Source organism: Copadichromis virginalis, linkage group LG16, assembly GCF_057382275.1.
Source record: "Copadichromis virginalis isolate Kocher_CV1m ecotype Utaka linkage group LG16, C_Virginalis_male_GT1.1, whole genome shotgun sequence".
In the NCBI taxonomy this organism is placed as follows: domain Eukaryota; kingdom Metazoa; phylum Chordata; class Actinopteri; order Cichliformes; family Cichlidae; genus Copadichromis; species Copadichromis virginalis.
In genome coordinates, this window is record NC_140633.1 from 25521716 (window position 1) to 25547502 (window position 25787).

Sequence of the window (25787 nt, forward strand, 5' to 3'; positions counted from 1 at the left end):
GAAACAGCTGCGCTTCACTACCAGAAGGAGGCATCTAAGGTGGCTGAGAGCATTAGGAAGCTAAGCACTGTAGATCTCTTCAGGAAAGCTTCTCAGTTTAGCCCTTTAGAGAGTGGTAAGTAGGACTCTTGCGTTTATCATAATGTGGCATATAGTAGGGTGGACCTTGACAACTGTTTCCTAGTGATGGGTAGATGAGGCCTCGTGAAGCGTTTCAGCACATTCCCCAAACTGTGTCGACACAGTTTTGCTCCATACTGACACCTGCTGGACCTTAAATATCATTGCAGGCAACTTACTTGAGACTCACAACAGACACTGATTCAATGACCTAGTCATACTTGTATACACTGTAAGGTATTGTACTTTTCATGGAATCATTTTATATCTTCTATATTACAAATATTGTAGACATCTTTAAAATATATTATGAATGACATTAAGTGAAAATTAAAATGAAAGTATTGTGAATGTAATATTACCCATTTGACTCAGAGTTTATTATAAATTTCTATTCAGAAAAATAGGTTTATCCAATGTTTTTGCATTCAGTCTATTGTCAGGAAAATGTCAGGAGTAGTTAGTCATTACAACAAGTGTTTGTGAACTAAAAATCAAGAATGTGGGATACTCTTTGTCCATGATTTCAACAGCCCGGTACGTGCAACTGACACAGGGAAACCCAATTATGCAGGGGAGACCTAACTTGACTCAGCACCTTCTTGCTGTGCGGCAACAGTGCTAACCACCGTGCTGCCCCAGTTAAGATATTGATTCGGGTTTTTTTCATAGTGCATGTTTGAAGAATATCTACTCTTTTTCTTAAAATTTTTATTTAGTTGGGCTACATACTAAACTTGTAGGATAAAGTATTAGTCCTATATTGCTAATATCGATTTGTTATCAGTGATTTGGTTTAAAATTGGGGGCTGTGTGGGTTAAACTTTTCAAACCATCGGCGTAACTTTGTGCTGAACATTTGGGGGGGCAGGGGGTCAAAATCTCTGTCTAAATAAATCTGGGTAAATTCCCAGATGCTTAAACATGCAACTATTTTGCTGGTAATAACTGAAATGAGTAAAGAAAATTAACAGCCTATTTATACAAGATAATTCATAATTTTATTGGGGAGATCATAACCTCCCTGGAAATTACGCCCCTGATTCAGACACTTCCCCTAAAGATGTTTGTATTGCAGATCTGTTGGCTCACGTTTACATCGTTTAACACATTTGCTAAACAATGCATCAAAGCAAAGAAATAAAATATGCAAATATTTGTGCAACAGGGCAGTGGTTTGGGGGATGAGAGTTCACACTGTACAAACTGTCACACAGAATGAGAATTTAACTTCTAAATATTTAGTTTTGGTCAACCCTCACCTATTATACTGCACACCTGGAGATGACTACAATGAGGTTAGTGATTCATATAATTTCATTACATTCAAATAATATATTCTTCCAGCTTAAATGTTAAATGCTTTCATGAAAAAACTGCCAGACTGCAATACAGTGTGGATAAGACCAAATAGGACACTCCCATCTCTAACTGACAACAATCTAATAATGGCATGAACAGTGAGGCAAACAGGAAGTCATCTAAGATGAAATGAGTAAATGCTGCCATGCCCATTTGCTTTTGTAATATATTGTGAACCACAATCTGCACTCTAGTTGTTGCCCATCGTGTTTTTCTATACAGAGCTTCCGATGCGTTTACTGTCATAAAAACTGATATCGATAATGTGTATGTAGCTATGAAGACTGCTGCACTGCCAAGGTTGAAAAATCATGTGCACATATGAACAATAAATTTAGATTAAAATACCAAGAAAGGGTCTCTTAAATGTAACACTGACTTCTCAGCATCTCCCCTCCATCCCCCAGGCCTTCCAAAGCTGTTACTGTCATAAAAGCTGATATAAGGAATGTTTACTGTACAGACAGATTATGTAATCTTTTGGTTTAAACTACAGAAGGAGAAAGACTTTTAGGAAGACAGCAAAAGGAGAGAGAGCAAAAAGAAACTTACTTCATTTCTAACAAAAATAATGTGTTTGTTTTATTTTAGCCATGATGTAATTGGTGCAAGCAGACCCTTTTGTACAGCTGTAAAATAAATCACTTGACCTGCTGTCAGGCCAAACAGACTGGCTCAGGCTTAGCTGTCCCACTCTCATCTCCCCATGCACTCCTGACACTGAGCCAGCCCCACTAATATCTGAAGAAGCAGGTGAGTTCTTCTATGAGTCTAACTACAGGAGACCGCTTGGAAAGTTGTTTTGTTTTTCTTTTGGTTTTTTTTGGACAAAAAGTCACTGTGATTTCAACTCACCATTAGTTTTCCATCCTCAACAGGTGCAGACTTCACTTCGAAAATTACTTGAAAAAGCAGAACTTTTTTCTTTTTCTTTTAAAAATGATTTAAAATAAGCCTTTCTGTCCGATTATGATGCTTCACGCTTCTTCTGGCACAGATTCCTGTTGGAAAATCCTGAGAGAGAGAAAGAGACTGTGTCTGCCCCAGCGTGCCGGAGGGAGTACTGTACTGAAGTGGTTACGGGAATCTTCTCAAGTAGCTAATAAGGACAGAGATGCTAGAAATTATCATGGTGGGAATTACTGTGGGTATCAAGTAGGTCGATCAGTAAGACATAAATAATTAATGCGTGGTATATCTTTTTCTATTTTGTTATTTCTCTTGTTGCTTTCATTCCTAACAACATGGGCTTTTTTAGTGCTGTTGTTTGTTATTCGTGTGTTTAATGGATGCAGTGCCCTGTGATCTCTTTTCTAAGTGTATATCAAGAATCCTGGATTCTTGATTCTTGATGGACATTTGCATTATGTGTAATGTTTTTTTGTTGAGTTTGTGTGCATGGAGCTTCTACTGATGAAGCTCCAGATGAAGCTCCATGCTTCATCAGTCAGAAAAAAATAATATTTAAATGATTACATATGCTGGGGAGTGATATTCTAAAGGTTTTAGACACTTTGCACCCAAATGCTCCAGGAAGACTGGAGAAAGGAAGACAAGCAACGTCTATGAAATATTGTTTTGTTTTGTTTGTTTGTTTTTAGGAGCCCTGGAAAATGCATAGATTTAAATACAATACTCTCATTTATTTTTCAGGTGTGATTTAATGTTATTTGCAGTCAAGATCTTTCAGAAACTGAACACGCCATATATTTTCCAAGATACGCTTTACAGTGTTTATGTATTTATTTATTTTTAAGACTTAACAGACTGGAACTTTTAACTTTATTATATGCATGGATGGGGGATTGTTGGCTTCCACATTTACCCTCATGATGTCGCTGCAGACAAATAAAGCGTTTATTAAAAGGAAGTAAAAAAACAACTAGGCTTCTTGAGTCTTTTGACGGGCTACGCTTGTGGATTTTATTACGGGATGGTCGTGCTGGGTTGTTTTTTCACGTGTTCATGCCAAGTTGTAAGTTGAATGCGCTGCCGTTATATTCTGAAAGCCACATTAGTACTAGGGAGCAAATGAGAGAAACGCCCCGTTTTTGCGCTTCAGTGTTGCGATGCAGCGTCATGTACACAGAAAAGTTGGCAGAGTTGTGCAGTGTGTCAATAGACACACATATATGACTGCATGTGGTTCATAGGGAGGGACGGAGGAGGATAAACTACTCTAGGATGGTCCGCAGAAAAATGAACGACCGCACTGCAAAACGGGGTCATGGATCTCTTATCGAGACAGTAGGACTCCACAACTAAGGTTAACTTTTTTTTTTTTTTTTGGAACACCGATGGAAGTTGGAAGCTGCTTAGAAAACCAGCTGCATTCATGGTAAGGCGTGATTAGTAATCAGTTTAAATCATAATGCCATTTTCTGTATACAAAGAAAGGAGGAAAACGACTGGATGCGAATGATAATTTGATGACCTCATGTGGGATTCGCCCATATTTCAGTATTTGCCCGATTGCATCACTTGAAAGCAGCAGGTTTGACAAACTGGTACAACGTTTAGTATGCTTGCTCCCACTAAAAATGAATTGTGCTTTTTGTTTGTGTTTGACTAGTCCGGGAGAGTTTGTCAAACCAATGAATTTAGTAATGGATGATCATGGATCCCAGTCTCATCCACGGAGCTCTGATTTGAGGTATGTAGAGCAGTCATTTGGATTGCCAGCTGTAATAACTTTTATCTGTCAGCCAACACAGAAATCATTAGGATCTAACGTGTTCCAGCAGAAGTGTTATGCCCATTAATCATGTTTTATTGTTTTTTTGTTTTTTTTAACTGAACAATCTCCGTGGTGCTGATCTGCAAAAAAAACTAATAATAATAATAATAATAATAATAATAATAATAAAAATAATGAATAAAGAAAACAGAAGTAGGAAAGACTGAAATAATGACATGGAATTGTGTATCAGTTTTCCCATTGTGGAGAAATATAATATCACAGTGATACCCTTCCACCTAACGCTAGCAAATGGGGTTCTGACAACAACTGGCTGCTCATGGCCAGCTGTTTTTTAACAACCAGTAAATTAATGCATCTGCATAAGAAACTTTCAGCTAACATTCCTATCACTCAGTACATCTTAGCAGAGTCAGTTGTTGTAGATGTTTCAACCTTTGAACTCTCTTCATTTCCTGCTCTCTGAGTTTTACTGAGAAATTGCCTTGACCATATGCAGAGGTCATGGGAACTATTTTGCAGGCAAAACATTCTGCCCCCTGTCTCTGTGATGAGCCTGGTGGCATTTTTTTTTGTGGGTTTTTTTTTTTTTTTTCCTGTGTGTGTGTGTGTGTGTTGGGGTTGAAACTGATATTCTGTAATGCAAACACTGATTTGTTACGTTTGAATTGCAGTTAAAAAATGCTGTGCATATATGACAGGATGGAATTTCCCATCAGCTTTTGGTTCATAGCCTTGGAGATGATGTCAGCTGCTTGTATTCCAGTGGTTGGAATCATTAAAAGGGTAGAGTGAGTTTCCAGAGCTTTTTTTATAGCCGCTCCTCACTCTTTTGGCATTCAGAGGCGATCTGCCGAGATTTTCAGATTGAAATTAGAGGTGAGATGGAGAATTTGAGCATATGACAGTTTCCAATTCAGTCTTCCACGATAGCTATACAAAGTTTCCAGTCCTGCCCTGCATACTGTGATTTCCTCATTTGTTAAAATAGCATTCCAGCACATTATAGTTCACTGAAAAAAAGCAAAAAAAAAACACAGCTCTTTCAGTCTGACTTTTATTCATATTTCATAAGTATTGTGTCATCTGAGAGCACAGCCACACTCCCTGGCAACGGGGAGTAGCAGACTACCTAAATCTCTCTGTGGTTTGAGTATTATTTGGAAAAGTAAACCACACTCCTCCATAAGCTGCTGGGGTGTAGATGAAGACATGTGTTCCCTGTCTTATTTCTGGCTTATTAGAATTGGGGTGACTTAACCCACTGCTTCTTGCTTTTTGAAACGCAGTCATACATGAAGATTTATGTGTGACTGCACTGACCTCAAAACCTATGTGTCATTTGTTTTCAAGCAGAGATGTTGCTAGCACATACACATATGTTATTTTGACAATAGGTAGTGTTTCTTTCCTCCTTCAGTTCTTAGTGTCTTCTTTTAGCATTTCAGTAACACAGTTTTGAAAACCATTTCTAACTGTAATCATCACTATTATGTCCAGTAAGAAGGCTTTTTAATTCCTACCTACTCCAGCAGTGGACTGCTTGGAGCTGGCCCCACTAATTGGACACACCTTAAACCATGATCTCACATGGCTGGCTTCCCTCGGGGGTAAAATGTGGAATTAGTTAAGGTATTGGGAATCGCCACAGCTGTTTCCCTGACGTGCAGGCAGTCATAGGGCACAGCTGCTCACACGAGTTACAGATGAAAACTATGACAAGACTGACAGATCAAACTGAGACCCTTGAAGAATGCAGGCATGTGGAATTTGAAACACAGTGACCAAAGTAAAGGTACAGAAAACACAGGGCCTCAAATAGGCTAGAGTCTTTCCCCTTTCTTTGTTGAAATTATACCTAGAGACAACAAGTCTGTCGTCTTTTAGAAAAATCTATAATTTGGCCTACAGCATGGTGCCATCAGAAGTCCCACTCAGATTCTGTGTGCTCAAACGGCAAGGCAAAGGGTGTGATTTAAAGATGTCCACCCACTAGATGCAATGAAGCAAGAGGAAAATGAGAAAACGACAAGCTGTTACGGGTAATGAGTTAGTGTGTGTTTGAATACTGGGTGTTTTATCTCATGGATGCTTTCAGACTGAAGAGGCTAAACCAGTCAAAATGGCTATCATCCAGAAAATGGGGAAGAATGGCTCGTCTTTGTTACCAGACTGAATCCAACGCACTGACCGTAAATACCAGCAAAACTTCTTAATAAACAGACAAGAATATTAGTTCAAATTTTTTCTTCTTCTCTTTAAAAAAAAAAACCCCCCAAATATTTTTCTAGTTTTAAAACGCTGAGGTTCACACCAACCTGTTTAAGTGAGTTTAGTGCACAGATCTTGCCTGCATGTAGCCCCTCTTTGTTTCTGTTATGCACTTTTCCAGGGCATAACAGTTGGATGCCTCCCACTCTCAGCCTGTGTAACATTCAGGGTGACCTCGCATGAATCAGGCCTTTGTGTGGCCTCAATAGAAACTTTTACATATCTCCAACAACATTCAGACATTTTATGTCACAAAGAACAATTTCCCTTCATTTGCATGACCTTCATTATCAGTGTTTGTGTTGTTTAGATGAGATATAGAAAAAGGCCAGCAAATCACAACAGGCGTGAGTTAAGTTTACTGCAGATCTGTTTAACAAGACATTCTCCCAGTGACAAGCTTAAACTGGCATCAGGACAATAAAAGGCAGGTGTAATATGAAGTTGTACACCATGATATATTTCTCTAGAGGGCACTATCACTGTGCATACAGTATGTTTGTCATGCATATGCGCGTTGAAGCACTACACAGTTCCTATGTTGAATTTTACTAGTTGTCAGACTGCTCATGAATTGATATTCTTGTGAGCCTTATCATCTGCTAACATACAGTGTAGCAACTTAATGAACCGCAGGGTGACACAAACAGGCACGTAAGCAGTTTCAGCGAGGGCATTCACACTGAAACTGAGCAGGAAGTTGAAATACTTTGGAGTGTGGATCCAGGCAGTGTGGCTGTTCCAGCTGTGGTGCTTTTTGTGGCATGGTTTTGTAAAAACTGCAGTTAGACATAGTGTATTACTCCATGCTGTAAAGAGTCTCAGTTAATGTGATCAGCAAAAAATCAAATGCATGCCGTGCTTTTGAAAGATCCCCCCACTGAAAACAACGCTGCATTGTTTCAGAAAAGAGGACACCGTGTGATAGCTGAAATTATGACTCGAGGGGGATGTTTGCTCTCTCGCTAAGTAACTTTATTTAAAGTGTCCCTTTAAAAAACAAAAATAATAAATCTGTGTTTAGTGAAATCTACAGAGACTGAAGTAATAATTACTGGGCCTTATCTTTTCTGTGCAGTTTCCAGAGTGGGGCTATTATGTGTATCTTGAAAAGAATTCCTGGCAGCCCAGTCGACTTCTTTCGTGTTCACCTTTCTGACAGATTTATTAAATTGAAATATATTCATTTAAACACAGACAGCCTGAAAAAAAAGCTCTGCGTTCTTTCTTTTATGGTTGGCACACATATTTTTCTTTACATAGCCGTGGCTTTGTTATGGTGCAATGTTTGGTGTGAAAATATTTGAGCTGCTTAGTGATAAAGTGAGGGTAATGTACCATAGCAGGTCCAGTTCACTGCTGGAATTATGTCGAGAAATCGCACTGAATGGACCCAGATGTCATTATCTAACTGACCCGCAAGCTTACTCTGGCTCTGCAGTAGCATTAGGCACAGGGTGAACATGCAAACTGCCTAAGGCAGATTGTGACAAGCGGATATTATACACTACAGCAAAATGCTAATAATGTCACAAGATCGGTCTTTAGATATTTTTAGAAGTTTGCAAATTTATGTTAATGACACTGGAGAATTTGAGTTAGATCAGGTGATATAAAAAAGCGCTGTGGGAACAAGTTTTTGTTTTGCTTGCAGTAATAAACGATACACATAGGAGGTGGCGAGTTCTCATAGGGTCCATGTGCTCTTTTTCCTCCTAATTTCTTTCCATCCCACGTTGCTTAGGAAGTAATGGCCTTTCCAGACCCTCCTTAAAAAGCTTGTGTTTACAGTGAGTGACCTCTTACCAAATTACCAGCTGCGGCTCTGGCCCTGTGTTTTGTCTTTCTTCGGGAACCGCCGTCTCTCCAGCTATGCGCCTCTATAACTTTTTTTGCGATTAAAAAAATTGTTATACAAGTGATAAAAATATATTTTGAGCAAGGAGGTAAGTGTAGGTGTGGTCTTTTGAATGGGTGAATGCAGTTGTCATGATTTCTCTGTGAAGGGGGAATAGGGGAGATGAAGCGGATGAAGATAAGGGATTCTGTTTAATGTGGGCTGAAAAATGGGGTGGTGCAGGAAGGTGAAGCTCAAAGTCACAAATTGCAGGTAACAGATGGGGGTTGGCTATATTAGGATTGCAGTGCGCAGGAATAAATCAGACCGTCTTTAACAAATTGGCTGAAAATCCAGCATGGGGGAGCTGCCACCCCACTAAGGAGGGATTTTTCCTTCACGGCGAGGACACTGAATGTGGTGGCTAGGTCACCTAGCCGCCATCTGCAGAGGTGGCCCACTGTGTTTGCCTTCTCTAGTAATGAAATATTTTAGTGGCAGTCAACAGACAGCTTGACTGTGGGGGAGCCCCAACATCTATTAGGCTGTCCTTGAGTGACTGGGAGACAAAACATAGAGTAAAGAAGGCAGAAATGAGGGTGGGAAATCTTGAAAATGGGACAAGTTTGTCATAATAGGTTAGGGTTTAAAGAGAATCACTTGTGTGACTGTATATGGGTTATGTAAGTGTAGGAGTATTGATGGATTGATGATGTAATTAGATTGAGATTCTCAGATGCAGCAACTAATCTTTTTGCTAACTCCCTAACTCTGTCCTTCCAGTCTGCTACATACCAACATCTCCATTCATCTTTTATCCTCCTTATCATTCGATGGTATTTGGTGGTGGTGTTTGTAGAGTGGATTGCACATTCTAAAGTGAAAGTGTAGACCTGCTGATAAAGCACTGGCAATAAGCACTCATTTCACAATAGAAAATCAAATGTATTCCGTACCAGACAGTGTACAGTTTCCTAAATAAAGCAAAAAAAATTAAAAATAAAGAGTTTCAAGTCGGTCACAGTGTTTGGAGCAAATTAACACAGGAAATCTCTATTTATTTTAGAATATTGTTAGTTCTAGTGTTGTATACTTAGTGTGTGTTCAGAGTTTTCTTCTTGAAGTGAGGAAAATTAGGTGAAACTTCAGAACTTAATGCTTCAACGCAATCCAAATCCCGGGCTTCTCGGTTTTATGAAGAGGAACTACATGCTGTTACAAAGTACATGTTATTTTCATACCTTTGATTATCAAGTAGCACTATCATTATTGTTTTGCGTAACTGTCAACTCATCTAACATGGTTTGGGAGTGAGTCAGTTCTGCAGAAGTAAGGTGTGGTTTTGAAGAGTTGGCAATGTCTTAATGAAAAGTAAACACAGCAGCACCACCTGAGGAAGTTAGTGAGCAGGAAAATTTCCAGGATGGGTTTAAGCCCCAGTGAGAAGATAAAATAAATTAGCATGCAATCCCTTTGACTTCTCTCGTTTGTTTACTGCCATAATTGCATCATTGCCATCATGAGTAGATCATTCATGATTAAAACACATGACAATTCAGCATATTTACCAAGTGCACTGTGAGCACACATGCTGCAGCGTGTGCCAGTAGACTGTCCATTGGCTCCGCCCACGGATTCTGCCCAGGGAGGCAAAGCTGCTTACCTTTCTGCTCATGGCCACTGGGAGAGTGCTAAAACTCTCAGAGGCACAGCAAGAGGGCTGATAGGATTTGGGTACAGGAGGCAGATTTCTGATGTCACAGCTTTGGGCGTGGCTTTAAGGTGGGCCCTTTAAAGCTATACTGTTAGATTTTAGTCTGTCTGACTACTCATGGGAGACACACAGCAGAATGGAAGTTATTTGAGCGGGAACAACTTTAGGTGAAGAGGTAAGAGCCTGGAATGAACTGCTGGCACACTGAGAGGAAAAGCAGGTCTCTCACCTGCTCTTCTAATTTCTGCTTCTCATTGCTCCGTCTGTGTGATTATCTGTACACCGTAACACTGCTGCTACTTAAGTGTTCTTAGGGCGTTGGAGAGGACCCTGAAAGGCTTTTGTGTACTCACTGTTTTTGCATTCAGACTATTAGCAGTATGTGTGTTCTGACTTGAAGTTGAGGGTGTGTGGGACTTCCTGCATTGTGGCATGTTTGAGCCTGTACTCTTGACTGCTAGTAAGCTACTGCTGGTTGAGATCTGGGGTGTTTTGGTCATTGGAGCATTGAATTGTTGCTCTTGCTTCTTAAAATAAGCAGGGTGTTGTCTGATAGTGTGACCAAAGGGCTTCTATGAAAAAGAAGAAAAAAAAAAAAAGAGAAACTGTTTGTTTCCTCGTGCATGAACCCATCATTCCCTAAGGGGCCATCCAGCTACCCAGCAGCTGCTAGTACAGCACAGTAGTCTTTTATTATTATTTTCATTATCATTATATGTTTTTGTGTTTGTGTTTTAGATTATTCTTGGTTTAGTTTCTTCAGAGTTAGTCCTATTTGATCCTTCTTCCATTTAACTGACTTTAGTAGAAAACAAATATACATATGCAATTACATTTTTTTTTTCCTGGTAAAAGTGTGGCCTAGCATGTATGTTATGTGGGGGATCTGGGTATCCTTTGGTTTGCTCCTGCTGATGGTCAGATTATGTTTTTCATGTTTGGCTGTTTATTGTAAAGCACAGCTAAGTGTCTATATACACGATCTTTCTTATCTGATGTCTGTCTTTTAAAAAATATTTTCCATATATGACATGCAGAACAATTTGTAGAAGCACTTGCATGACAGATTTAATTAAGATTTTATTCTATGCCTACATCTCTCTTTATTGTTTTCCCAAATCTGATCAAGGAGATATAAATTTATGCATCTTTCCTGTGATCTAGCACCAGATATCTTGTGTGAAACATGGCGAAAAGACCTCTAACCGTAACTTTTTATGTCTGTTATTGACATATAGAACTGGAAACCTTTGAGGGGTTTTGATGACTTTATCATGCTTGAAGACTGTATTGTACTGTAAGTCAGTAAAAAAGGAGTTTTGAGTGATTACCTTTTTGTATTATAATTGAAAGACTGCCAAATGGGAGTGATTTCTTCTAAGATGAGTGCGTGTCCATCCATGAGTGAATCATGTGCTATGACTCTCCAAATCCCCAGATAAAAACCTAGTTGAACAATAGGGAGATTTTCAACTTCTTCTTCACCAACACCGTCATCACAACACCAAATGACAGAATATCCTGTCAGTGGAGATCAAGAAACTCAGAGTCAAAGCCAAGGAAGAATTAGTTTGTGTTATTAGTGGCAGATGGTGGCCTACACCTCATTAAGATAGTTTGTGTTGTTATTTATTTTAATTTGCCACGTGTCTGTCTTTATCTGTTTTAATGTTGCACACATTCCAGTTTGCAAATTTGTTGCCATTATATCGAGAAAGAAGGCAAGGCATCATAGTGAATGTTCCAGTTCATTTGCTTTTGCTGTTAAAGTTTACAAGACTATCTTATGATAAAGTAGAAGACATGGCACAGCAGCAACAGGTTTCTATTATTTCCTGGTAGTCTGTGATCATGTCCATTAGGCTTGTTCTCAGATGCTAAATGGGCTTGTTTTTGAGTGCTGGACCTCCCAGAGAAACCTGTAAATGAAACAGCACAGTCAAGCTTCAACATGTCTCCGTCTCATTCAGCCACTCATCAACACAGGCTGGGATGGCACAAACCAACCAGCTTGTGTGTCTTGGGTTTGTCACCTACCTAATATGTGATGATAAAGATCACTGATGACACAGCTGTATAAACCGAGCTGACTCTGGAACCGATGCAAAGCTGTTGTGTATTTTTCCATAGGGGTTTATTAATTGCTTCTGTTTGGCGCATTCAGTCAAATATCACATGATGCATTTTTTCCACTGAACAAAGCATATGAGTAAAACTAGTTATCTTGCTATTGGGTTCATTTACAGGGTATCTAAAAAAGGTTTAGATTATCCTCCAAATGTTTTGCCAAATGAGTAACCCCAACTAATGGAATCAGCACTTTGTACACAGAGCAGAGAACAGCGTCTAGAATTTCTATTGTCATTTGTAGGGATTTCCTGAGTTATACGTGGTGATCCGGGACCATCTTTGTAGCCTGCTTATTATTTTTCATCTAACACTGTTCATTACTGCTCTTCGTCCTGCAAAACCCAAAGTAAAGATGGCAATATTCATGCAAAAGGAGTGTGACAAATGCTTTTGCTCCAGGTGCTGCAGAAGCGACAGTTTGCCTCCACTGCGACGCATGTACCTGTCAGTTTAGAAACATGCAGAGGAACTGGTGTGCGTGGCAAATTTGTACAATTATCGGAGATTTACTCACAACAAAATCACAATTCTAATGTGACCAAACACACAAAGATGGGGAGGATAAGCGTGTTTAGAAAAATGGTGTCGACACAAAGCTTTGAAATCAGCAGACTACACCTCTGAACTTTGAACTGTATTGATTTGTCTGGTTAAAATCCAAACAGTCAGTGATTAAAACATTTGAAGACATTGTAGCTTTTAATTGACTCATTCTAATATAAGACTGATGCATTGTTGTTTTCTAATAGGAATTTTGGTCAAAGGTCAAACACTTAATTTAGTAAACCCTTCTTTTTCTTTTCTCAAAGTAGAAGAGGTCTAAAAGTGTAAAAAAGTAAATCTAATTTGGTTCTTACTTAAGATTTCTTTCTGTGCTCTGGTCTATGGATTTTAAAAGGCTGCATAGTCACTGGAACAGGTTTTTCCAGATTTTATTTGGTGAACATTATGACATCAATGTAATTCAGTGCAGTTAAATGTGTGTTGTGGAAATACAGGCAAAGTCAGGACAGCAAGAGAACTTCATGTCACAACATCGCCAAACTCTTTCACTGTGTTGTTAAAAAGGCCCTTCGCCTACTTAGATGTTAACATTTTCAGATGTGTATTGTGAAAGCAAGTTAGACGATGGTATTCAAGTCTGGTTGAAGTGCAGATCACATGTTTATTTCAAGACTCTAAAACACTGGTGGGCAACTCCAGTCCTCGAGGGCCGGTGTCCTGCAGGTTTTAGATATCACGCTTGGTCAGCACACCTGAATCACATGATTAGTTCATTACCAGTCCTCTGAAGAACTTCAGGAAATGTTGAGGAGGTCATTTAGCCATTTAAATCAGCTGTGTTGGTTCAAGGACACATCTAAAACCTGTAGTACACCGGCCCTCGAGGCCTGGAGTTGCCCACCCCTGCTCTAAAACTATATTTGAGAGGATTTACTGTTATGTTATTCTCTTAAGTACAAGTTTGGCCTTAATGTAAAGTCTATATGTGCACAACTTTCTAATGGACAAAGTTTTAATGAGTCTGATATAGGTACAAACTGTTACAGTAACTGAATCAGCTGAAGATTTAAGAGGCAAAGCGGTGGTGGAGATATCTAACAGGACATAAAATAGCTGTTTAGTGATGATGCACAAGGGAGCTTTTTTTTTTTTTTCCCCCTCATAATACACGCTGTACATTGACAGCAATGCTAAGACTAAATAACGACTTTGATTGGCATTATCTCAAGGTTATATTTTAATAATGTATTTGATGTCAATTACAAGTTTGAAACTGGTTAGCAATTCCAAGAGGTCAGAAAAGGACTTTGCACACAAACTAATGGATTACATTATGGATGTTGGTTTGAGTGAGGTTTGCAGTTGACCTTCTTGTTTTGTTCACTCAGAATTTATTTGTTCCTTTCAGTTTTAAAGGTAATACATCCTGTCAAGTGTATGCTTTTGGAACTATTAAACAATAATGCTGTAAATGCTGCGCAGTATTCACTAGTAAAGCATGCAATGTGTTGTCAGTTTTCAAAAGCACTCACTGTGATGGTAGGGTTTTTGCACATGGGAGAAGTTTGCCTTGAAGGCTTTCATGCCAGGCAGGCTCTCTGGGGGGTGATAAACATTGTTTAAAGGGTGTGTTTCAACCCAAATCATGATCTTTTCCTAAACCTAACACAACTGCAGCTGAAAACCAAGAATAATATAAAAGAAAAGGAATCTTCCTGCCTGGAAGGCTTGAAGGCAAGCAAATCCTATCAGCCATGTTGTCAGTAACCATCACTTTCTGATTTCTTTTTACAGTGCATTGTGGCAATTTTGATAACTGGAGAATTTGAGCAACACTACATAGCAGGCATACGCAGGATTCTGTAAACTTTGAATATTTTCAGTCATCAGTCCTGGAGGTCTTGGTATCTACTATATTAAAAATTAGTTTTCTTAGCCCCTGGCTGCAGATGCATTTTTCCAGCTTCCCAGTCTTAGAACAGTAGGCTCATAATCATAGTCATGTAGCATATGTTTGCAGCGCTGTTTACTAGCATGTTTCATTTTCAATGTATTCTTTTTAAAATTTCATTCTAAAGATTCTGCACTTCATAATATACAACTTAGTATAAGTAAAGTCCTATATGTTACTTTATGATTTATAGTGTCTGAATAGTATCATTACTCTTGTATTTTTTTTTTTTTTTTTTTTTTTTTTTGTGTGTGTTTGTGGTGTATATAAATGTCATAGTGTTTAAGGACATCCACCCCCAGAGCGATACTAATAGTCCTTTGGTAGACTCGGCTGAGTGGAGCAAGTGACCTTGCATTGCTTGGATTCCTTTGTTTGAATAAGACGTGCCCCCACGTAAGACTTTGCAGGCTGTAATTCACAGCGCTTGGTCTGCAGAACTTTGTGTTAATCTACGCTTACGCCAACTGAATAAAAAAAATGACACCTGGAAGTTTCTAAAGTTAGCGAATCTTGACTGACTCACTGATTAGATGTGCCGTTTATTCGACTTTCTTATGACAGCATCCGCTGTTTGTTTTTTTTTTGTTTTTTTCTCTTCAGACAAAAGGCAATACAAAACAAAATGTGTAACAGTTAATCTTTAAACCTTATAATGACAAATCAAAACATTTTAATTTATAGTCAAAAGCTTTGTGGAAACGGTGTCATTATTTGAAATTCTACTTGTCACAGATGTTTTAAATATGTCTAACAGATGGCCAGCTGACAGAAAGTCTTTGAATAAAAGGTGTGTGTGGGTGTGTGCATGTGTGGCAGCCAGATCAGCCTGTAAAGCTCAGATAACTGCTACTGCTCTCTACCACACTTTATTTACATAGTTTTCAGGAATGTTGAGCCTTGACAAACACTCAAATTGTGTTTGTCATATTTGCACACATTGGAGAGAAATTTTCTAACTGTACCAAGTGCTGTACACTAATGCACAGTCTTGTACACACGGAACAGCACTTCACTATAAAACTACATTTTCCCTTGCACGGTTTCTGTGACTGAAATTGAGCTCTGTAGCTTGGATCTTTTTATCAGTCTCTCACATGTCTGTCCATTCAGAGCCATTTCTTCAGGCTCAATGAGTAAATCTGTTCACTTGGTTGTCTTGTGACTTGTTTGCAAAGTGAACTTGATCTCTTTCATGTATTACCCTCATTGCTTAGTGAAAACCTGAGGAAGAAAGATTTTTCATTCTGTCTAGTGCATTTTGATTTTCAATCAGAATATTGTCTGAAGTCCCAGAAACCATTTAATGACATTTCTTATAATGCACACACAAGTAGGGAAAGCAATCCCAGTAAACTCTAAAATGTTCATTTGTCTGGCTTTGTCAGAGCAGAAGCCAGACTTTTTATGAATAATGAAGCCATCCTGAAAATAATTTACTGTTTCTTGTCCAACTTCAGGGTGTCGACCAAAAGCAAAGCACCATCCCCGCCTGGATTAAAGAGGCTGGAGTCCCCAGGTTTCTCCCAGCGGTACCCAGGAAACCCTTATTTAAAGATGGACCAGAAGGAGAACCTTATTGATAAAGAACTCTCTCTGACCGTGGTTCTGCCTGGTGGAGTGGAAACAACGGCCATAGTTCATGGAAGGTACAGATCACTTTATCTATATCTGTATATACTTAGTGTGCGTGTAAAGGATGATTTTTGTTATTTGCTTCCACGTGGTGTGTGTTAATACTCAAAACATTAAGCACTAAATCGTGACACTGATGTAAACTAAGTCAGTGCATGAAGTCTATGAGTCAAACAGGTGGGATAGCTGCAGGTTGTGGTTTTAGACGGCATGTTTGTGTCTCTTTATTTTTATTCAGACATCAGTCTGGATTAACTCAATATACTGGAGTGTTGTTTTTTTGCATACTGCGTGGTTTACTAATGCCTGTAGGCAATTATGTGAGAAATTCGTAAAAAAGATTCAATTAAAATTGCGAAATGATGTGCCGTATGCGTGCTGAGCTAATAAAATGAGATGAGATTTTGTGCAGATACATGGAACAAGATGACATCATCTAATTAGAAACAAACGGCAGCATTGCAAGCTGTAACTTGCAAATTTCTAGAACCCAATAAAAAACTGACTCAATAGGTATTGCCTTGAGATCCAAACCCATGAAGTCAAAAGAGTGCAAATGCCTACCAAATAGAAATCAAAGGAATACATATTACAGAGAGTGAAATGCACTCTCTGGTGAGGCTGTAGCTCAGGAAGTATGTGAGGTTTTCTAAACTGAAGGCTGGTGGTTTGATCCCAGGCACCTTCAGTTTATAAAGTGTCCTTGTGCAAGAGACTGACCCTTAAATAGCTCAGTGTGTGTGTGTGTGTGTGTGTGTGTGTGTGATGGTTAAATGTGACATAAAATATTACACTGTACAATGTGGTTTTTTTGTATGTTTTGAATCGGTTAATAGAAGTACTACATTACAAAAGTACTCAGTCAGAGTAGAAAAGCAATATACAAATCCACTTACCAAAAAAAGGCTATTTTGTAAAATGATTAAATGATGATATTTTTAAGGTTTTTACATCCTTCAGTGAGTGTTAACCCTTTCCTAAAAATTGGAAATTCAAATCGTCATTGACTATTTTAAAAAGTGAGCTCTGTGACTGAAAGTTTGGTTGCGAGAAAGAAACACAATCTTCATGTAAATATAAAGGATCCGGTTTTGTCCAGTTAAATTAAGATGCAGTGTTTCCTCATTAATTTTTTGCTTTAATGTAATATTTTTTCCCTCAAAAGCGTAGTTTTGTGGTCCTGGATGAGTTGGTATTGAATAGCACCATGCAGCATTTAAATACACCTAAATTCAGACTCTTAAGTCTGACTTGCATGATTGTAATCACATGTGTGTCAAACTTTTAGTCAAGCGTTTACTTAAGCTATCACTATCTTTCTCACAATGCACACAGTTTATAAATATTCTTTCAGAGTTATCTTTTGCACTTCGCACTGTGTGTTGAGAAATGACCGAAACTAATCCAGTGTGATCAGATTAAATTGACCTTTTTTTCCTGTGTCTAAGCCTCTTTAGAGTTGCTACACAACAGAGGTTATTTTCAAGGTACATTGTTACATTGTGACAATATTGACAGTGTCAGTAAAGCTACAATGTTGCATGGCTGTTGCTGACTTAAATCCCTGTATTTCTCCATTGCACTGTTTCTTGCAGCTTTTTAATCAGTTCTGTCACTGCGTGACATAAGTTTTGTTGTTTGTTTGTTTATTTTTTTACATGGATGATTTGAATCTGCCGTGGTAAACAGATTATTAGATGATCATCTTCAAATTTTAGTAACCTTTTCAATAAGGGATTTAAATGTTTTTTCTGATATTTTTTTTTAAAGCAATTTAAAGGACTTACAGTGGAAAAAAAATTGATTTAAAAATAGTTTTCATTACTTTTTTTTGAGACTTTATGTCACATTTTTTCAAATGAACTTTCATTTGCTTCTTTATGATATGTCTCCTTTTCCTTATGTTGAACTAATCATACATATTTATTTCTGTGTATCTTTCAGCGAACCCCTAATGGATCTTCTGGTGACACTCTGTGCAAAGTATCGCTTGAACCCCTCAAGTCACACTTTAGAGCTGATTACTTCCAACAAGAACAACATCAAGCTCAAACCCAGTGCTCTCATAGGAACTTTAGATGCAGAGAAGATCATACTTAAACCTAAAGGGGAGGATAAAAATAAGAAGACAGGTCCTCAGATGCCCGAGGTACATGAATACATTGAACGTTATAGTCTCACACACAGTAAACACCACAACAGATTATCAACCTGTCTCCTTCTGTGTTCTCCAGGCAACTGTTCGGATGGTGATAAACTACAAAAAGACCCAGAAAACTATATTGCGAGTAAATCCTCGAGTCCCCCTTGCTGAACTATTACCAGCAATCTGTGAGAAATGCGAATTTGATGTAGAGACAACAATCCTGTTGAAAGATGTCCAATCAAGGACCCCTTTAAACTTGTCCAATTCTCTTAATGATTATGCAATACGGGAGGTTTATGCAAGAGACACACAAGGTGAGTGCTACTATAGTAAAAGGCCAAACTCACTGGTTTTGCATATTGGCTATCCCATGTGTTTCTTGCTCTACCTCTCCAGCTTGCTTGTTGTGTGTCATTGTTGTGTGTTTCACGTTCTGCACTAAACCTCATGCTTTTTGACTCGACAGCACAACCTGCTACGCCTGTGTGTCCAGACTCACCGAGTTATGCAGGTATTTCAGTTTCACCACACGATCGCCACCAACAGAGTCATCACATGTCTCTCTGTTTTTACAACAGCATGTTTTTTGGGGGTTGTTCTTTGTTTCTCAGGAACAGTCACACCGGGCAAAGATAAAACTCAAAAAGAAAAGGAAAATAAAGGCCTCTTTGGCGTGTTCAGAAAAAGCAAGAAAAAATCTGACCAGGTAAATGTGACTTAGAAAAAGTATCTTAATTTTACTAATTGGGATGTTGCTGTATCACAAAGTACATTGAAATCTTTAGAGGGAGGTTTGTTTACTTTGGTTTGCTATTAGTTAATGTTCACTGTGTTGTTTGGAAACAGGTTTCTTATCATGTTCTGATTGGATGTTTGTTCTTTAAAGCCAACGACAGCCAGTGCCCCAGCTTCTCCTGTTCTCGTGAGCAAGCCTCGACCACTCAGTATGGCTTTGCCCAGCTCCAACTCGTCTCCGCTCGGCTCTCCGACAATCTCGACTGATGCGCCAAAGAAGAGGCGTGCACCCCAGCCTCCGATCCTCGTATCTCAGAGCTGCACCTCTGACCCTAGGACTCGCCAGAGGCTCTACTCTGAACCGAATGTTCGACTGCACGGCGATCAGGTGAGGCCACTGTTAACATGGTGTGTCTGATATCTGAGCAAACCTCTGACAAAATTCGAAACTGACAAGATAAAAGGCGACGTCTTTTATTTTTGAGCGCTGATTAAAATAAAAATGTTTTTTATGTAGGTGTGTGGCCTGAGTCGTGGGTCGTCAGCAGAGTCTTCACTGAAGAGAACCAAACGCAAGGCGCCGCCTCCTCCTGCATCTCCAAGTGCAGTTGCTCAAGAACCTGTTTTTCCAGATGAAAATGTGCAAGGTTTGGTCTTTTATTTACATTACATTGAGTGATAATGAAAAATAAATAAAAGTGACTTTGTAGTGTAGATTTGGATTAAATGTGTGACATTTTGGCATGTGTGCGAAGGGCTCAACAGTGAATTTTGCTAAAGCTTGTTTTTTGTTCATTTGGTTTGTGTGCCTCCTAGTGGTGTTAATTGCAAAGTGCTTCATTTTACATCCCGAGAACCTCTGTATACACTGCTCAGAGCATGCACAATTACACACTAAAAGTGGCTCTTTTGGCATGTCTTATTTTTCATTTGTGAACAAGAGTTTGTGCCAGTATGGTGTTGCTTGCACAATCTCTGCCCTTCTACTGTGGTTTAGTGTTTTTGCTCTTGAGCTTATTCTCCCTGTTTTCCTGACTATATTTAGTATTTTGTCCTCAAACACCTGTAAATTCCTTTTTGAAAATATCAAAGCATGTATATTTTGAAAATACACAAGGAAGCTTTTTTCTTATTTTCCAAATCTCTGCAGGTTTTGAATTCTTTAACATTTTTTCTCTTGGTTGAGAAATACTTTCCTGCGATTGTGTAGACACAGTGAACCTTTGCTGTATTTGTCCTGTGAGGGGAAACTCCGCCCGTCCTGTATATAGATCAATTTAAAGCAAAACCTAAAAATATTGTTATTTGACGTTGAGGGAAAAAAAGGTTGGCTTATATTCTTCAGTTAAAGACAGAACGAAGATCACAGCTTGTTTTCTAGCTTCCATATTTTGGTGATATCTAGTGGTGTGCTTTTATTAAAGTAAGTTTTGTGATTCTTTTTGTTTTCTTTACTTTTACTTTGACGTTAAAAAGTCTCAGAACTCCTTTTTTTTATTATTATCCAAAATCCCTTCACTCGTCACTTATCCCCCAGTCATAACTCACAGCTACAGAATGCACAGTCACTGCTTTCTCCTTCTAAACATTTTATCATTTCATCCACTGGCTGCTCTTGATCTTTCCCAGCGCTAACTTCACAGAGAGAGGTCGTCTGCTCCGTAGCTTAGTGTGGCTCAGTGGCTGCTGAGATCAGAGGGTGAGAACAGTAAGCTTTGTTTAAATGGCCTTGAAATTCCTTTAGCTCAGCGCCCCTGTGCGAGTGCTTCCCGTAGCGCTAAATTAAGAACTGGAGAAGGGAGAATGAAGCGTAAAGGATCGTTCAGTGGAGTTTATTTATCAGAACCATTTAAATTAGAAACTTGGCACCTTCCTTGTGGCAGATTTAGTTTATAATAGCATTAGTTGTATTAAAAATTGTGTGTAATTTACAGCCAACACATCCCTTTGGCCAAATATTGTTTTATAAATATATGATGTTGGATACGCTACTAGAGTCCTTTCTGTATTAGAATAGGCCTTTGACTGACCTTGCTTTTTATTTTATCATGCTTTCCAGCAGGTGATGCTGCTCACAGACTGGAAGAAATAAGGGAGCAAGAGGAGATGACTGCATCTGTAATGTCTGCAACTGCTAGTAAAATGCAAGGAGTAGACGACAGCCTCAACACGTCATCTGATGTTTCGCCACATTCCCCGTCCCCAGATGTTGAGATACAGAGCATGATGTCAGTGGAAGATCAGTCCCCTGATCTGTCTTCAGATGGCAAGTACGAAATGAACTCTAGTAATGAAACTCAAGTCTGACATGTTTGCATTAGCAATACCTTTAATTCTTTGTTTTATTTTCCCAGTCAACAGCAGAGCACAGTGAATGATTCTGTAACTCAGACTGTGAGGAAAACTGATGGCGCAGACTCATCTGAACTGGCAGATACTAGTGGGTTTGCACTGCAATATTGTTTTCTACTTTTTTTTTTCTTCTACATTTTGCCTTAATTAAGCAAGTCTGCTCTTAAAGAAGGTCAAAATGCCTGTTTCACATGAAAAATTCTCCCTTTTCTACAGATTGTGTCCCACTTCAAGTTGAAAATTCCATCTGTCAGGAGTCTGCAACTCACAGTGTTGAAACCGAATGCAGTACTACAACTAGCAGCCTCCCACCGCCTGTAATGCTGGATGCGGAGACACAGGCCTCTGTTCAAGCAAACGCTGAAAGCCTCAGGGAGAATTCGGTGGCCACCAGCACATCATGCTCCACTGGAGAAGATGCTCAAGTGCAATCAAATTTCACACAGCTCCCCGTGCCCCTGCCGGAACACGCGGATGAAGATTCCTCACCAGCAATTGCCCCCGTCTGTGAATCACCCGGGAAAAAAGATATGGCCACTTTGACGGAGGATCTGGGACCTCCTGAGCTTGAGCAAGCATTACCCCCCACCTCGGAGACCTCATTACGCCAAGATTCAACACCAAGTGCCCCTGTCACAGCAAAAGTGCCACCTATGTATGCCACAGACTCTGAGCCAAAGCCTAAGCCTTCCAACGAACTTACAAGGGACTACATCCCCAAGGTGGGGATGACGACGTATACTATTGTGCCTCCGAAATCTCAGGAGAAACTGAGATATTTTGAAGTTGCATTGACACTGGAGACGCCTACTGAAGCCTCACAACAGGTACTCAATACTGATTCTGCTCATTCAGATGAGAGCACAAGACAGATGGAACAGGAAGTCTCAAAGGAAAAAAGTGAGCTGCATTCTACTTTACACAGGGAAGATGGACTGCCTAACACTGCTACTAATCAACACACTGTTAATGGAGGTATACCTGAATCTACTCAGTTGTCATCACCGACAAGTTTATGTAACACAGACAAGGTGTCATCCTCAGTTGGGGCATCTCCAGCTGGGTCCCCAGCAGAGGTCAAGGAAATGAAAATTCCACCTGCAACGAAACCTAAGCCTGCCTCTTTCCGCTTGTCACAGCACAAAAAAACACCTGGGTATTATGTAACTTCAGCAGCAGAGAAGAGTCTTGGCGCCAACTCTAGCTCTGGCCTGAGGGACGTTCAAGGAAGTGCAGAAAGAGCAAACTTACCACCCCCTCCTCTTCCTCCTCCTGCGCAGTGTGACGAGGAGACAACAGGGGCCGCTAATATTCAGCTGACCCCTAAACAGGTCAACAGGAATGTGCCCCTCATGAGAATGACAAGGCAAAGTAGTCTGCCAGCTAGAGAGCCAAGCACTGGGCTAAGCTTGGAAAAATTTCGAAGCTTTGCAGCACCCAGGCCTTATTCTCCTGCCACCCCGTCCCGCTTTGCTCAGGCAGTGTCCTCGGCTGTGAAAAGGAGTCATTCTGTTACCTATCGGCCAAAGCCACCTCTCTCACCCGTGTTACCACCTGTCTCTCCAACTCCAAGTCTCTCATCTGTCACAGAGTCAAAGCAGTTATCTAAACTCAAGGTTAGTGTTCATAGTGCTTCACACTGACATTAAAATATGTAAGTAAAAAGTTAAAGTAAAATAAATTTATCATCTACTTACGTGACTACAGTTATTATTTGTAGCTTGTTTATACTACATATAGCCTCCTTTTATGATGGTTAACACATCCACTTGGTTTTCCATTAAGAGGTTTACAGATGTAGACAAGAGTGTCAAGACATTCGTCTTATAACAATATTGTTTTCCAAATGCTGTTGGGCTTTTTGGTTTGGTATTGTGCAAGGCTGTTACGCTTTGGCCCGTGGGGAGTCTCAGAAATATTATAACCTCTGATGAATAATGGAATACTGTTATATAGTTCATGTGACCCATTTTTAAAACTCAATTTTGGTTTTAATATAGATTACCTGCTATATTCCCAAAGCCTTTAAAGGCAAAGCATAGGGATTTGCGTGTTTTTACCTGACTGAATGTTTATCTTGTCCTGTTGAAATTAAAGATCAGTAAGGTTGTGGTGTAGCATTTTGTATGTTAATAGTTAATTTCAGGAAATGATAAGAGAAGCTGTGAGCGAGACGAGGATGAGTGAGTGGCGCAATCCACTGGCAATGAATAACTAAACAATTCAAGCCACTTTACGGTTTCTTAATTATTTGTGCGGGATGTTGTGGACATGATGAGACTGCATGTTTCATAACCGCATGCTGTCTGAGTTTTGATCAGTGTGATTTGTAACTGTGGCCTAAGACAACAATTTTCTAATAACTGAGCAACAAATATAGAATTTGGTTTGTTTGTCACTCCCAGTACATTAAAAGCACACATAATCAGTTAATACTAACCAGTATGTAACTAACAAATTTATTTTTCTGCCTTTCATAAAAATAGGAAAACATCCTAGAAATCTGTCAAAAACTTTCAAGTTTAGTTTGAAATTGGAAAAAAAAAAAAAAAAGATTTATTAGGCAAATAACAAAGTAAATAAATTTAATACATTTATTTGTTTTTTTGCATGCCACATGATAGAAATGTTTGGATATATTGCTGGTAATTCACAAATCAGATTATGCATCCTGAACAGAGTTAAGTTGTGAATTCCTTTTTAATCTTTAACTTTTCTCAATAGGCAGTAAATAAAAAGGACTATTGTGCGTAGATGAAAAATCAAGGTTAATTCTAATTAACTCAGTGAAGCATGTAACAATTTCAAACCCTCAGGAAATAGTCCACATTTTAATGGTGCAGTGTTGTGTGCTTTCTTTCTTCAACGATGTATATAGCTATACTTAAAAGACATAATGGCTGGTATGACTTTTTTTGTATTATACTGTGTAGGGATGATCCTTTTCCCCTCTCTACAACAAATCCCACTTGTAGCCCACATCTTAAGGAAATACCTTAAAAGATATTGCAGTCTTTTACCTCTTTTATATTGTCTGAAATAGCAGTGAAATCCAGTGATTGCAGTTTGTTTCTTTTCTGTGCATTACAGGACTGTGAACATAGCGAGGTGGATAGCAATGGCTCTACTTTACAGAGCGAAGAGGGTGAACCGCCATCTAATAGTGACAATGTTCAAACGGGAGAGTCTGGTCCATAGCAGTGCCTTAATTCTTCTGACTGCATATCATTTACAGTAAGCAGAAACCAACACTTGACAATAGAAGTTCTTGAATGTTTCCACAACACTTGAATGAAACATATTTTTCTCTTTCAGGAGAAACTTGTCTTTGACTTCTCTGGAGTCCTTTATCCCAGGACAAAGAAGAAGAAAGCCCCCCCCCCCTTTTTTTTTTTTTTTCTTTAGTAGTTTCCAACAGCATACATAAAATCATATATTTTGTTAATTAACAATTGCTAAATTTTGGTTTATTTTCTCATATCATTAAGCGATATAACCCCGGCTGCACATTTTAATGATTCTATTTTTATTTTGTTTTCACTCGAGTGCTCAGAGATGATAAATAAGAACAATTCGATAAATTATTAGTGATTTCCTGAGTTGTAATATTATTGGGTGTATTAAGAAAATGTATTATCTAAATAATACTGGATGTTTAGACCAGACCTGTCTATATTTAAGTATTACAGAGTTTTGTTTAATCTATATGCAGAAAGACACTGATGTGTACAGTACACTTATTGTCATTGGCAAGCAGTGTTATGAATAAAGCTTTTATCAAGCCGGTTGCCTTTATTATTATAATCATTGCTTTGATTTCTGCACACATGATGCAGAGCGAAATTGGATCCGACTGAAAACAGTCACTCGCTCACAACAGGTAAAACCGGATCCCACTTCATGACTTAAAGCAGCTTGTACTTTACCTGTAGCTTCTCTTACATGTGAGTCCAGTGAGTTTCATTCCTTGCTGGGATACTGGGACCTGCTTGAATGCTTGCATTATCAGCCCCATTTAAGGAGGTATAAAGGTAACCCTTCTAAACTTATGTCTCTTCATACTAGTGTACAGGGCGCAGGAAAAGCAGAAAGAATCACCCTGCTCCATAAGTTTGAAGTGTTGCTTTGTGGACAAAGCAATTATACTTATTTACTTAAAAGAAGAAGATCTTCAGAATTAACAAATACGATTTCTTTAGAAATTAAACCTTGGACTATGTGGCTAATGATTTTCTCCAGTGCTATCAGAGCAAATATTTAAGAAAAAAGCATTTTACTACTAGAATCCATGTGAACATATGCCTAACGGCCACTTTGTTAGGCACACCTGTT

The 25787-nt window shown here is 39.0% G+C and overlaps 1 protein-coding gene across 3 annotated transcripts; it reads left to right on the forward strand.

The window, feature by feature from the left end:
• Nucleotides 1-3422: 3422 nt before the first annotated feature.
• cobll1b (cordon-bleu WH2 repeat protein-like 1b) lies at nucleotides 3423-25239 on the forward strand. 3 transcript variants are annotated; one of them, XM_085434068.1, is made up of 14 exons: nucleotides 3423-3820; nucleotides 4055-4135; nucleotides 16048-16236; nucleotides 18167-18371; nucleotides 18457-18682; nucleotides 18835-18879; nucleotides 18980-19074; nucleotides 19255-19491; nucleotides 19621-19750; nucleotides 21163-21373; nucleotides 21458-21543; nucleotides 21672-23071; nucleotides 24546-24689; nucleotides 24771-25239. In XM_085434068.1, exons 1-13 carry the CDS (start codon nucleotides 3780-3782, stop codon nucleotides 24651-24653), a joined length of 3054 nt encoding a protein of 1017 aa, XP_085290194.1. In that variant the 5' UTR covers nucleotides 3423-3779; the 3' UTR covers nucleotides 24654-24689; nucleotides 24771-25239. The 3 variants fall into 3 exon arrangements, with proteins under 3 accessions (XP_085290194.1, XP_085290193.1, XP_085290195.1); XM_085434067.1 differs by lacking the exon at nucleotides 3423-3820 and having other exon boundaries at nucleotides 3996-4135; nucleotides 21166-21373; XM_085434069.1 differs by lacking the exons at nucleotides 3423-3820; nucleotides 4055-4135 and adding an exon at nucleotides 10095-10177.
• Nucleotides 25240-25787: the final 548 nt, after the last annotated feature.